Below are 13,446 nucleotides of genomic sequence, written 5' to 3' on the forward strand. Positions count from 1 at the left end.
TCTTGTGAAACACCCATGCAGACTGCATAGGACATTTGCTAAACCTTGGAGAGCACTTCACAGTGAGTCCAGAGCTATCATCAGTCCTGGTTTCTGCCAAGTCTGGGACATCTCTTGGACACCTGGGCTCTCTGGCAGTAAAATTTTGGGGACTTTACCTATGAGAATGGGCTGGACCCTCAGGGAATGACCTGGAAGTCCTGTGACCTGTTCATACTCCAGGTGCTTGGCTCAGTTTCTGCCATGTCACTAGAGGTGGAGCCTGGCACAGACTATAGATTGGAGCTGCCCAGATCAAGTCCATGCACGAATCCTCTTTTCCCAGAAAGTTGGCGTGGTGGGCTCTCGCAGCTCCCAGTTTAGGGTATCAGAGCCAGTGAGTAGGTTGAGCGAGCCAGCTCTCCTCCAGGGCTTTTCTGTGAGGAGTTGGCAGTCTGTGTTACCCAGCACAGCCTGGTGGTGTGGACGTGCAGGCCCGCGAGTGTCCTACCTGTCCCCCACATGGGAGCCTCGTCATCTCGCCTTCGTGTCCCAGCCCAGTTTCCCCCGCCCCCCCAGAGCCCTGGAGCTGCTTTCCTGTTTCATTTTGGGCAGGAAGAGTGAGGTCGTGTTGTTCTTCCCCCTGCTGCCGGCTCAGGCTGTGGGAACGGTTCCCTGAATGCTTTCCTGTTTGATACCCTGTGTGTGCAGCAAGGGGAACAGGGAGCAGTGAGCGAGGTGTGGAGCATGTGCGTGTGGGGGAGTGTGGATGAGCCTGGTCTATTGCTTCCTTGTCTCTGGCATAAGCACCCAGGACAGGGCAGGCACGCTGCGGAGGGGGTGTGTCAGGGAGAAAGAGGAAAAGGGGGAAGGGCAAGTAGCATTGCTCATACTTGGACTCCACTGGGAGCAAGGCATCTGGTGGGTCTATTTTGCTATTTTGTGGACAGGCTGAGAGCTGGGAGCATCTGCTCAGCTCTTTGTCAGGGGCTCATTTTTTTTTTTATCATGTGCTTTCCATTGGGTATGCTTATGGCTATGGAGAGAGGAATATGGCACCCAAGGGACCACCCTGCACCTTAGAGGAAGCTACACATGAAGTAGTGATGAAGCTCACATTAGTAGCTCAGTCAGAGAAAGCGGACTCAGGGAATGTTACCTTCTCCCTCCCATCAACTCCTTCCATACCCTCTCTCAGCCCCTAGTCTGCACTAAACTACAGCTCTAGGCTGACCAAGCCCTGAGATTTAACTTTTACGCAGCTGTAGGAGCATGGCTCCAAGGCAAAGTCTGACCCTCTCTGTCCCTCCCCCCAAGAACAGCAGGTGCCAGCCCATCTAAATCATGCAATGGCAGGAGGAAGGAGCCCCATGTCACCAAGTTTCAGAGCCCCCATTCACCAAGAGAACCTTAAAGAAGGAGTGGAAACAGGCGGACTTGTCCCCAAATTCCTGTATTCCAAGCTGTCTATGGAATTTCATAAGCTTTTTTTTTCAGGCTTGAGGAAAGAAAAGGGAAATAGGTTCAGGGGGCATATCCCTGCCCAAGAGTAGTGGGAGCTTAATTGGGGAAGGGGATCCCTCAGGCAAGAAAGACTAGCTTAGGCAGGGGACGAGATGGGCAGGGTGGGCCTTGCCAAGGACTGCAAGGGGACAAAGGCCAACTCCAAGTGAGTGTACAGTTTCCTGGGGGTTCTGGCAGCAATATGACAAGGGGACTTAGAGAGGAAGGGGTGAGTATTCCCACTTTGCTATCACAAAAACAGGACCCAAGAAATAGAAAACTCCTGTACACATCTGTTCCATATTATAAATACACATTATATACAAAATAATGTTATAAAATGTAGAAAGGTCAGTGCTTCTGATTCTTAAATTATTGCAATACTTGACTCCAAAATAAACTACAAAAAACAAACAAAATAAAAACTCATATTATTGATTTCTGAAGATCGGCTTCAAAGGTGGTCTGGGGGCAGTAGTGGGCTTGGGCAGAGCCCAGGCTTGAGGCTGTAGGAATAAGTTCGAGGGAGGAAAAGGCCTTGGTCGTGACGGCACCATTTCTCCCTCAGTGAAATTTCCGACAGAACTGCCCTGAGCTCCTGACTTAGGCCTGATGCCCCTCACTGGCAGAAGGGGCAGGCCCTCATCCTGTCTGTTCCCAGGAGCCCAGAGGCACCCAAAGCCAGGGGCTGTGGAAGCCAGGTAAGGCTAACCAACCTTCTGGTCCAGCGGGCCTAGCCAGGGAGAGGCTGGGGGGTATGAGCAAGGCCCACATGCAGCAGTTGGAGGCACGGGGCAGAAAGTGCTCCTCCCCTTTCGGGCGCTCACCTCACTTGCAGGGCAACTCCTGCCAAGAGCCTCACCCAATGGCTTCCTGGCTCACAGATGGCCCTGCCCCTTACTGGCCTCTTCTCTCCTCTCTGATTTGGACCCAGCTTTCACCATAGAGCCTGGGTCAAAGGCACTTTTGGAAACACAGATGCCAGTGGAGGCCACAGCAGCTCCAGACCCCACAGGGCCACTGCCACTCCCTGTGGAAAACAGGCCAGGGCCCCCGAGGAGTCCTCCGAGGGCCACTGTTGGCCGGGCAGGTCCAAGTGGCATCTCTCCTGTCCTCTGTTCCCCTGCCTGGCAGGGCTGCCAATCTGATGCCAGACAGACACCCAAAGGTGTGGAAGGGTACTACATCTGTTGGCAAGTTCACAGTCTGTCCAGTTCATGCCATTCCCTCTTCCTCCTGAGAGCAGCACGTTGCATATTACAGTCCCATCCAGGATGCAATGTAAACAATGCAGAAGGAAGGTCCAGCTGCTGGGGCAAAGCTGGGATGTCCTGGAGAGGTTCCTGTCTTATACCTGGAGAGCATGTGGAGAGAGGGGTGGTGGGTTACTCTGAGGTATAGCACGCCCTCCATGGCTGTCCTGGCCTCCTTGAGAGAAGCCCATGAGGCAGGCGGGGTGAAGGGAAGGTGGGCAGCCCTCCCTGGTATCCTGCCCCTACGTATGCACATGCCTGGGAGCCTATGCTCATGCGGTGAGCCACTGCAGGAAGCCAGGGGAAGGAGGGCACAAGCCAAGGACCCTCACACACCAGCAGCTGGGAAGCAGCACCTGAAAGCTGGCCCGTTGCCATAGCCACCCAGCCTGCACTAACACGGCAGGAAGAGACCAGGCCAAGGCTCTCCACCACGGCTCCTGTTTCACAGCCCTCTGTAGCAACAAGGCCAGGTGGGACCTGAGAACCTCTGCACCTGACAGCAGTGGGTTCGGCCCTACCCTTCAAGAGCCGCTTCTCAGACCAAGATTAAATGGGCCACTTTCCGATCCCCAAAAGGCAGGAGGGGATATGCCGGGTGGGCTGCGAGCCCAGCACTCACCTCCGTGGCAATGACACATTCGTTCCTCTCCTCTGATATCAAACACACAGACTGGTACATGGAGTCCCTGGGGGAACATATCGCTGATATCCGACACTCTGGCTTTTCACTGAGGGAACACAAGACAGGTTGGTGAGGGAGGTCCAGGGAGATAGCTGGAGGGGGTGGGGCCGCTAACCTGGACCTTGGAGAGCCAAAGGGCACAGCAGAGATAGCTCTGGGAGAAGACACAGGGACCAAAGATGCCAATGCTGGCCTGGGAGCAGTTAGGGGTGGGCCCCTTGGGTAACCAAAGAACCCTCAGTCTTACCAGGGGGGCTCAGTCCTGGAAAAAGCCAGCATTGCCGCTTAGAGGCAAGTCTCAGACACACAGTGTGACACTTGACATTTGTAAATGAATGAATGGGAGGGACAAAGGAACCCTGACAGAAACCTTGTTCAAGGATCCTGTCAATAGCAAAACCCTGGTTTGCTTAAAAGCGGTCAAGGCCCTGGGGCCAGTCTCCCACCTGTCCTGGCAGAACCCGGGCCGTACCATGCAGGGACCTGTGGTCCTGAGCTTCCTGGCGCTGCTCACCTGTGTAACCGCAGTGGCGCCTTCTCCCCTAAGCTCTTGTCACTGTGGGAATACTTTCCCAGCATGGTCCCCGGCCCCAGGGGTCCTGGGGCCAGATTATAGTCCAGCGTGTGATTTTGCTGTTTGCCACAATTGGACTTGTCCAGATCACAGTCCACTTCCAGCTCTTTCTTCTGGTTTGTGTTTTTAAGTTGGGCGGCCGGGATCAGGTTGTCCTTTTGGAAGTCCGACAGGTTGTTCATGGCTTCCCTGCTGCCATAGTCTGGCCGACGAAGTCGCAGCTGCCTCACAGCCACGGCCACCATGCCCAGCAACACCAGCACAACCACCAGCCCCACACCCAGGGAGATAGCCACCCAGGGGAAGCTGGGAGGCATGCTCATAGGGAACTCGCAGCGGCTGCCCACAAAGCCATAGGGGCAGTTGCAGACGAAGTTGTCCGGGGAGAGGCCAGGGTAGCAGGTGGCCCCGTTGAAGCAGGGTCCCGAATTACAGGCGTCACCGAAGAGCCGCACTTCGCAGTGCTGGCCAGAGAAGCCAGCCGGGCAGGTGCACATGAGCCCTTTCTCTAGCTCATGGCAAGTGCCACCATGGGCACAAGGGTTGCGGGCACAGTCGTTGATGTGGCTTTCACAGTGCGTGCCTGTGAATCCAGGGCGGCAGCGGCATATGCGGTTTGGACCTCGGATCAGGCACTGGCCCCCTGTGGGTAGGCACGGGGCACAAGTCAGCAATTGCTTGCCCCTGGGGCAGAGGGTGGGTGCCCCAGCCCAGGGTCAAATTGGGGTCCTGCTGGCTCACAACACAGTCAGCATTTACAGAGCCAGCCTACTACAAAGAGCATTGCAGAAAGAGTCAGGAGACCTAGAGCTGAAGGCGGTCCTGGTCCTCTGGGCCTCAATGGGCTCGTGTATAAAATGACTAGCATCTTACAGAACTTCCTAGTACATCAGACCCAAACGCTTGGGTTTAAATCTCAAACCCAGCTGTTTCTCTCTAGCTGGGGATCTAGCCCCTGTTGTCTTACTTTCATTCTAAGCCTCAGTTTCCTCATTTGTTAACATGAAATATAATGCTCTCCTCTCCATCAGAGAGAGGTGAGGATTAGGCAGGATGATGCATGAAGGTAAGAGCACATGCTTGAAATATAGTAACTGCTCAGAGAAATGTAATTATCACTATTTCATTTAATCTTCACAACCAGAGGGCAAGCATTATATTTCCCCACGCAGCGATGGAGCAGCCATGGCTCCTGGGAATTAACTACGTGATAAGCCAGAGAGCCGACTCCAGCCCGGCCCTACCAACCCTCGGGGTGCCTGTGTCTTCTCTCCTGCATGGGCTATCTACCTCCCACAAGAGGGTCACAGGATGCCAAGAGACAAGGACAATCAACATACTTTGTGTCCCCAAAGATGCTCAATATTCAAGATGGACGTATGCCATGCGAGCTCTGTGGGGTCATAGGACAAAGGGAGGCCTTCCAGAATGGGACCCTGACTTTGCCAAGAGGGACACCAGGTCTTCAATGTCCCTTTCTTCCAATGGGAGGGTCAGAGGCCAACTCAATGAGATCAGGGCTCTGATATGGACACTGGAGTGAAATCGAAATGGAGGCTACACAGAGGACACACCACTCCCTCTCCTCACATCTGCACTCCATGCTAATCTCCTCTGACAAAGCCACCAGCTGATCAACAAGCTCCTCACCATCCAGAGAAGTTGGGGACCCATCTCAGCTTGCCCAGAATGACAGATAAGGCCTCTCTCCCCTCCTGACATTCCCTCACCAGACAGAAGGCTGTCTTGGCCCCAGGGCTGGTCCACTAGGTTAGCAAGGAACAGGACGCACCATTGGCACAGGGATTGCTGGTGCACCTGTCCACTTTCTTCTCACAGTTGGAACCAGTGAAGTTGGGGGGACATTCGCAGGCATAGCTGGCGCCCTGGTTGCGCTCCCGGCAGGAGCCCCCATTGAAGCAGGGAGAGTCAGCGCAGCTCAAGGTGCTGTGTTCACAGTGCAGGCCGTAATAGCCTGGGGGACAAAAGCAGCGGTAGCTGTCCTCCTGGTCCTGGAGAGAAACCATAAAGGGACCAAAGTCAGACCAGGGGCGGGGGTGGGGGGGTTGAGGGGTGAGGGAGAGGGGAGAGGCAGGGATGGGAGGCTGGGTGGTAGGCCCCACCTGTCTACAGCACCTGCCTAAGATTGCACATGCATTGGCCATCTGGGGTGGGGATGCCTGGGACACCACCTGGCCAGACAGACCTCTGCCTTCCTTCCTGGGCCTGGGCCTCACCTTACAGCTGCCTCCATTGCGACAGGGGTTGCTGTCACACTTGCTGAGCTCCAGTTCACAGTCCACACCAGTGTAGCCTGGGCGACAGGTGCAGGTGTAGCTCCGCTGCCCACTATTGGAACACGTTGCTCCATTCTTGCACGGGGAATGGTGGGTACAGTAGTTGAGATCTACAGAGACAGGAAAAAAGAGCTGAGCAGGGCCAGAGAACAGCCCCACCACAGACTCCCAGTCCTGCAGGTTCACCATCCATGTTTGTCTCAAAGAGGCTTCAACTCAGCCTTCTAGGTCTAAATACCCTTCCTCCCCACCCACCCACCCCCAATGAAAGCATAAATGTTCAAGCACTCTGAACTACATCTGACCAAAGTTGAAACAACAACTGGACAACTGGCTGCCAGGGAAGCTCACAAACACTGTCAACCTCCGTCTAAGGAGAAGCTTTCCTGCCCACCTTTGAGTATGCAGGTGCCTGTCTTTTCTTTCTCCTTTTCCTTATAAACCTGTCCTTTTAAAATGTAAGAGAGAGAGAGAATGAAGAGGAAGTCAGAAAAGGCTTCACAGAGGAGGGGCAGCTGATAAACCTGGAAGAAGGTATAACATTTTAACATTTTAACAGGTGGATATGGTAGAAAGGAGGTGGGAGCTACCATAAGCAGTAGCAGGCATTTTTAAAAGGGGATTGTGTTATGAAGGTATTTTGAAAGATAAGTGTTTGTTTTCTTATTTGGGAAGAACAGGGAGGGAAAACCAGACAGAACAAATACAGGGAGTAAGGGCTGTGTTTGCATATGAATATATGACTCTGTCACCTGGGAGTAAAGGGGGGAGGGGGGAAAGAGGAAGGAGAATGGTCAGGAACCAGGTGTGTGTGTGTGGGTGGGGAGAGGGATGAAGGACACACACACACTCATAATAGTGGGGCTGAATTCCGAGCCCCTTGTTATCAGTGAGCTAGGGTCTAGGGACGTTCTTTCTGTCCTGGCAAGTCCCTCGCCTACCCTCCCCAGGTCTATGTTGGTGTCTCCATAGTAGCAGTAAGACACTTAACCTTGAAAATGGCGGAGGTGGAGGGGGGGAGGTAGAGGGGAAGGAGAGAAGACTGCAGCTGGTTAACAGGATGAAGAAAAGCCTCTTCCCTCATAGCTGTAGTTGGCAGAACTCCCTTCCACTACAGCTGAAAGAATGACCAGTCCTCCAAACATCAAGAAGAGTCAAGAAAAGGCAGGGTGAGCTCATGCAGCTGCCTGGCAAGAGCAAATGGGGAAGAAAAAGGGAGGCGTTTGAACCCACACTGAGAAGTCGGTTAGATGTCACTCCGCCCAGAGGCCCAGCTCACCTAGGCCCTGGGGCAGCCGGTGGGCACACCCCACCAGACAGCTGTTTAGGGGAGAGCTGCTCAAACGGCCCTGGCAGGTAAGCAAACATTTAGGGGGTTAATAGGTAACTACAAGGTAGAAAGAGGAACTGAACCTGGCATCCCTCTCTCTCTGGCCTTGCTGGAATTTATGAGTGCAACCTTCAAACTGCCAACTTGTCACCCTACTGCTTTCTCCAGCCACACTGCCTCCCCAATACCTGGAGAAGAAGGACCCACCTTCTCATGCTAGGCCAGCTGTAAAGATCCTTAAAAGTCCCAAGTCCCTTGAAGGATAATGGGAAAGCCAACTCAGCAGTCACCAAGTAAGAAGACGACTCTCATTCCTACCCCTGCCCATCTCCCCATCCCTTCCATACCCTCTCTTTGCCCTGACTCACCTTGGTCACAGAACAGGCCTCCCCAGCCCTCATCACAGTTACATTCCCAGGGGATGCTGCAGGTGCCATGGCGACAGCCATTGTGGGGGATACATTCATTGCACAGGCGACCCTGCCAGCCTGGGCGGCAGCTGTGGAACAAAAGGAAGGCTGAGTGTAAGGTGAGGGCCCAGTCTGGGGACAGCTCCCTGTTGCCACCCCCTGTCCCCTACTCACATGCACTCTGCTGGCTTGCTGCAGTAGCCATTCTGCTCGTGACAGCCAGAAAGACAGACAGCTGTGGAAAGAAAACAGGGCTGGGTAAGGTTGGGATAAGATGGACCCCAAAGACCCACTCATCCTTCTCTTAGTCCTGGGGGTGCCTCCAGCTCTCCTGGGCTCATGTCCCACTCCTGGCCTCCCAGAGGAGCCATGGATATCTTAAATGGTAGCACAGACAAGGAGAATCCAGACTGAATGGAACACAAAAATGGGGCCCTTCAGGGCTTTGGCATGATGGGGAGGAGCTCTAAGGAGAGAGCCGGCCAAGCCAAAGCCCATTCTAAGTGTCCCCAGGTGTCACTGAGACCCAGCTAGTGGGCAGCCTCTGTGAGGGAGGCAGGGCAAGAGGACATCACTGGGATTGCTCAGGGAACCCTGGGAAGGCAGAAGCTGGGCTGCTTACGATGTTGGCAGTACTCCCCCGTCCAGCCAGGCAGGCAGGACAGGTTGCCATCTGGCTGGCACTTGTAGTGGCCGAAGTGGTCATCTCGATCCTTGCATAGACGTGAGCAGCTGTCCCCATAGTAGTTGTCACTGCAGATGACCCGGTAAGAGTAGCGCAGCCTTGTGAGAGGGCTGGTCTGCTCCTCCCGTAACCAGTTCTGGCCCACAGCTAAGGAGCCCTGGATGGTGATCTTGCTGATGAGCGCGTCTGGTGGCAAGGCCTCTGAAGGGGCAGAGGGCCTGGTCAAGGAAGGGCAGCCAGGCCCAAGGGCGCCAGCAACTGCTGGATCAAACCAGCAGTTTCCAGATGACCCCACCTGCCAGCAAGCACAGGCTAGAGGAACCCAAGGGTCTCACCACTGAGCTGCCCTGTGTGTGTGCATATGGAGGGGGCCTGATACCATTCAAAAAGGGGACAATAGAAGGATGTTAAGATATCCCAGTGTTCTGGAGGGCAGATAGGGAGGGGAAAGAGGAAAAGAGGTCAAAATGGGAAAAGAGAAAAGAAAAAGCAAGAATCTTCAGGCCAGGGAGGACCCTGGAAGCAAGGGTCCTCGCTCAGGGGTTCTGCCCTCAGAGATAGGTAATGCTTTTCTTTTTCCTTTTCAAAGTGAGAATTGTTGTGCTGCTGAAATATCCTTTTCCTCTGTGTCAGAACAACATCCCAAAGCCATTATTCCCTTTGCAAAGGAGCGGAATTCGCGAAAGGTGTAAAATACAGGAAGGGGCCCGTCAGCGGCGCTGGCAGCATCGGCCTTTCTCACCGCCGTGCTCCCCGCGTTCCCACGCCAAAAATAACCCGCAGGAAACGCAATTGTACTCAGAATCCAAGCAGCAGGCGGAATCCGAGCGTCCAGCGCGGGGTGCAGCTCCCGGCCGGGCTAAACGTCCTGCCTCCCACCCCCACCCCCCACCCCGCACTTCCCCCGCCCCTTAAGGATTAACCCTTTGGGCGCTGCGCCGTGTCGCCCCCCTGTGGCGGAGGAGCGAGCTACTCACCTGGCCGCAGGTCGTCTCCCGGAGCGTGCCAAGCTTCGATGATGAGTGAGAAGGTACCCTGCGAGGCGAAAGGAGGGGGTGGGGTGGGGTGGGGAAGACAGAGATAGCGCGATGAGCAGGGGAGGGGGGAGAGGGCGCCTTGCGCCAGCCGGTTTAATTAATCTAATTGCAGGATACAGTTACTGCGCCCGGGTCAACATAACGGGTCTGCGCGCAGCTTAGCGCTCGGACTGAGAAGGCCAGGGAAGAACCCCAGATAGGAGGGGTGTTGAAGGATGAGGGAAAGTACGCAAGATCCTTTCAGAGGTGGGAGGCAGCCTGGGGTGGTAGGTTATGAAAATCATATCCCAAGAGCTGGGGATGAGGGAGACTGGTGCGAGCCTTCCTGAGGATGAAGTCCCGGGAGAGTTAGAAAGAAGGAAACAGAGAGAGCGCTCTACGTTGTTTTCGTTTGACTGAGGGGAGCTAGGAAATTTGGGGAGCGGGCTTTGGTCCCAGGAAGCCCACTTTTCTTAGCTTTCGTGACCTCCCAGGGCTCCCAGGCTGTGCTCACCGGCCAGGTGAAATTGAAGGGCAACTGGAGAGGGTTGTGTCCTCCGCCGCTACTGTCGTCCCCGACGGCAAAGGAGTTGGTGCCCAACACAGGCGTTGAGACGCTGCCGAAAGTGCAGGGCCCGGGCGAGACGATGGCTTGGAAGTGCTTAAGGCAGACGCGGAAGAAGGTTCGGCAGTTGGGCTCGCAGGGCCGCCCGCTGGCCAGGACGCCTCTCTCGTTGGCAAACTCCTGCAGCTGCAACTGGAAGACTCCGGAGCCAGCAGCACGCTATTGCGCGGGGACCGAGGGAAGGAGTGAGGGGAGCGGTCAGCTCGGCGAGCGGTCAGCTCGGTGAACAGCAGGGCTCGAGCGTAGGGCGCGGTGGGAAGGGGCAGAGGGGACGCGGGACATTACCTGCTGCCAAAGTGCCACCAGCAGCAATAGCACCCAGCCCGAGGCGCTCGGGGATGCGGCTGCCATCCCCTGGGGCGTCGCTCTTTCCACCCGCCGGCCCCGACGCTGGCTCGGTTCTTTGGGACGCCGCTTTCCCGCGCGTCCGCCCGCCGGAGGGGGTCGCTGAAAATTTAGACAGGCTCTGCTCGGGTCTCTCCTCCCGCTTCACCTTCTCTCTAGCTACGGTGCAAATGCCGCGGTAGGTAATCCAGGTGAGGGCGGCTGGGCGGCGGCCGCGCTGAGGACTCGTCCTCCGGCTAATCCTGGGGCTGCAAGCAGGCTAGTGCCCGGGTACACTGCACTGGGACGGCTTGAGCTGCGACTCTTGCCCTCGTGTTCCTAGCTTGCGCTCGGCGCCGCTACTGAAACCTGCGTGCTCGGAAGCCTTCCTTATATATATTGGCTCCTCTCCTCGCCGCCTGTCACTCAGACTCATGGTCACTCTCTCCTCCCCTTGGGTCTCTAGCAGCTACAGTCCCAGCGCCGCCCGGAGGGGGCCTCCGCCCCCATCATCTCCCCTCCCCGCCAGCCAGTCAGGCACAGGTCCCCGCCCCTCGAGCCTTTTCCCAATCCCTGGGTCCCCCAGCTCAGCGCGCGCGGAGGTGACCAGTTCTCCGCAATCGCTGGTTACTGGCGGAGGCCCTGCCCGCGGGAGCATAAAGGGAGGGCCGGGGGATAGGGAGCGGGAGGTGAGCGAGTAGTTCCCGGATGGTCATGGGGGCGGAGACACTGGGGAGTCCCCGCAGGCTGTGCGTCGGCAGGCTACGCGAGTTACCTGTAGCCCGAGAGAACAGGTAAAAAGAACTTAAGCTCGGAAAACGAAACCAGCGCCAAAGGACTCCGATCTCCTACTCCTGCCTGGAGCTTCCCGAGCTCTCGCTGCTTCGGCCCCCACCCTGGAAGCGCCCACCCACCACGCGATGCCCAGCGCGACAGGGAAGGCGCTGTGGCTTTAACCTCTCAGTCGCCATCGGAGCGAGGATGTGGGACTGGCGTCTAAGACTGGGGGCTCCCTCCCCCCACCTGGTGGGCGTCTCCCTCCTTAGTTGCGGGAGCGTGTACTGCACGTGCCGCCTCTTCTTCCCCAGCCTGGGTGCGGCGCGTGCCAGCCCCGAGACGCGAGGTGGGGGGCGGGAGGGGGAGGGGGCGTGGTCCCTGAGGTGGAGCTGGAAGCGCGCGTCCTCAGCTGTATGATAATAAGGGTCTGACCCCGCCTCCAGCGCCTTCTCTCACCTGGTTCAGCCTCGGCTCCAGCCCTCGCTGTCTCCCCACCCCCTACAACCCCATCCCTCGTCCAGTCGCTCAGCTAAGGCAGGAAGGAACTCTCCAGGATCCAGAGTTGGCTCCCACCACTGGAGAGTCAAGGTGAAGGGCTGAGACCCGGCCGACGCGGGTCCTTCCCTCATAGGGCGATGTGTGGGGTGAAACTGTAAGACTGTGGATTTATTTCAGGCGGCTTCACCCAGTCTCGCCTTCGTGGCTCCTCAAGCTGGCCCCACTTCTCCGAGCGGCGGCACTGCAGCTGCTTTCCCGGAACCCGGAGTGATCCCCAGAGGACCTAGACTGGGGAGGGCCGGCTTCTTGGTCTCCGGGGTGCCTCAGCTCTCTGCGACGCTGAGGGCTGCAGGGGCCCTGTGGCTTCAGCTGTCAGCCAACCCGTATTGCGATGGCTGTCGTCGGGCGATAAGATCGGCGCGGGGGATTTGGGGGGGACAGGGACGCGGTGAGGGCCCCTGGGAGGCTCGGGAGGGGTAGGGGCGCGGCGCGGAGCCCAACAGCTGCCTATGCTGAGCTAGTCGGGTTTTTTTGACTGGGGGGTCGTGGTGGAGGATGGGGGAGTAAGATGAGAAACAAGAGGTTGGGAGCGTGGGTTGGGGGAGGGTCGAGGTGAGGAGACAGGCTCCGGGGTCCCCCACGCACGGCCACCCCTCCCACCCACCATCTGGCGTGAGCGGGTTGGCGTGGGGAACCGAGGTGGGGTGGGGGGCGGCAGATGGGCACAGGCTGGGCTCCAGAGTTAATGTAGGTTATGGACGGGCAGGAGGGAGGGGGAGCCCAGAGCTTGCCTTTAGCGCTCCTGACAAGTATATTCCCATCTTCTCTGCCCATACTTTACAACCCCTCTGACTTGTCCCATGGTGCCTGGAGTGCCCCCTCACTCTCCTATCAAGATCTGCTCATGTCCACATCTTGGGTGGGAGTTCACAAAAACTTGCTCCTTTTATGGTGCTGGCCCTTGACTGACCCTTAAGGCAGATAACCAGTCCCAGATGACTGATGTCACTCAATGCTGATAGATCTGGAACAATCTCTACCCCTTATACACATCCACACTGATGTGTCCAAAAGCACTTTGCAAAAAGTCAAGGACCAAACAAAGGTATCATTAGTATTCTCAGAGACACAAAATGTAAGGGTTCCCAGAAACCTCTGACCTGAGGAGAAGAGGGTTAAATTCGCCCTCCTTCCAAAAGGCATATAAGATGTTTCTATTTGTACATGGAGCCTTGTTCCAAGAGTTGGTCACCAGGTTAGGACACCACCATCCTGGGCCCCCATCCTGGCTCCAATCTGCTAGGTCCAGTGTTACCCACATTCTCGTTCATCAGGAGAGCGGTATAGCGCTGGGAAATGGAACCAGGTATGAGTGACTCCATGGTTGGGCTCCTCTCTTCCTTTTTCTCCATGGAGGCACTTGCAGACAGAAGAGTCCAACAAACCTCCTCAATGTTTATAGGAGCAGAAGGCTGTTGAGGCTCTCTGAG

The 13,446-nt window shown here is 56.3% G+C and overlaps 1 protein-coding gene across 1 annotated transcript; it reads right to left on the reverse strand.

Annotated features, from left to right (window-relative positions):
- Positions 1–1,776: 1,776 nt before the first annotated feature.
- DLL4 (delta-like 4 (Drosophila)) lies at positions 1,777–11,052 on the reverse strand. Its single transcript, XM_004687907.1, has 11 exons — positions 10,643–11,052; positions 10,247–10,516; positions 9,694–9,751; positions 8,654–8,917; positions 8,206–8,266; positions 7,990–8,120; positions 6,232–6,401; positions 5,787–6,006; positions 3,935–4,637; positions 3,358–3,466; positions 1,777–2,836 (listed from the first exon to the last, which is right to left on the reverse strand). The coding sequence occupies exons 1-11, from the start codon at positions 10,706–10,708 to the stop codon at positions 2,831–2,833; spliced, it is 2,058 nt and encodes a 685-aa protein (XP_004687964.1). The 5' UTR covers positions 10,709–11,052; the 3' UTR covers positions 1,777–2,830.
- Positions 11,053–13,446: the final 2,394 nt, after the last annotated feature.

The sequence above is a fragment of the Condylura cristata genome, unplaced genomic scaffold (genome assembly GCF_000260355.1).
Source record: "Condylura cristata isolate star-nosed mole 26May11 unplaced genomic scaffold, ConCri1.0 scaffold00023, whole genome shotgun sequence".
Classification (NCBI taxonomy): Eukaryota; Metazoa; Chordata; class Mammalia; order Eulipotyphla; family Talpidae; genus Condylura; species Condylura cristata.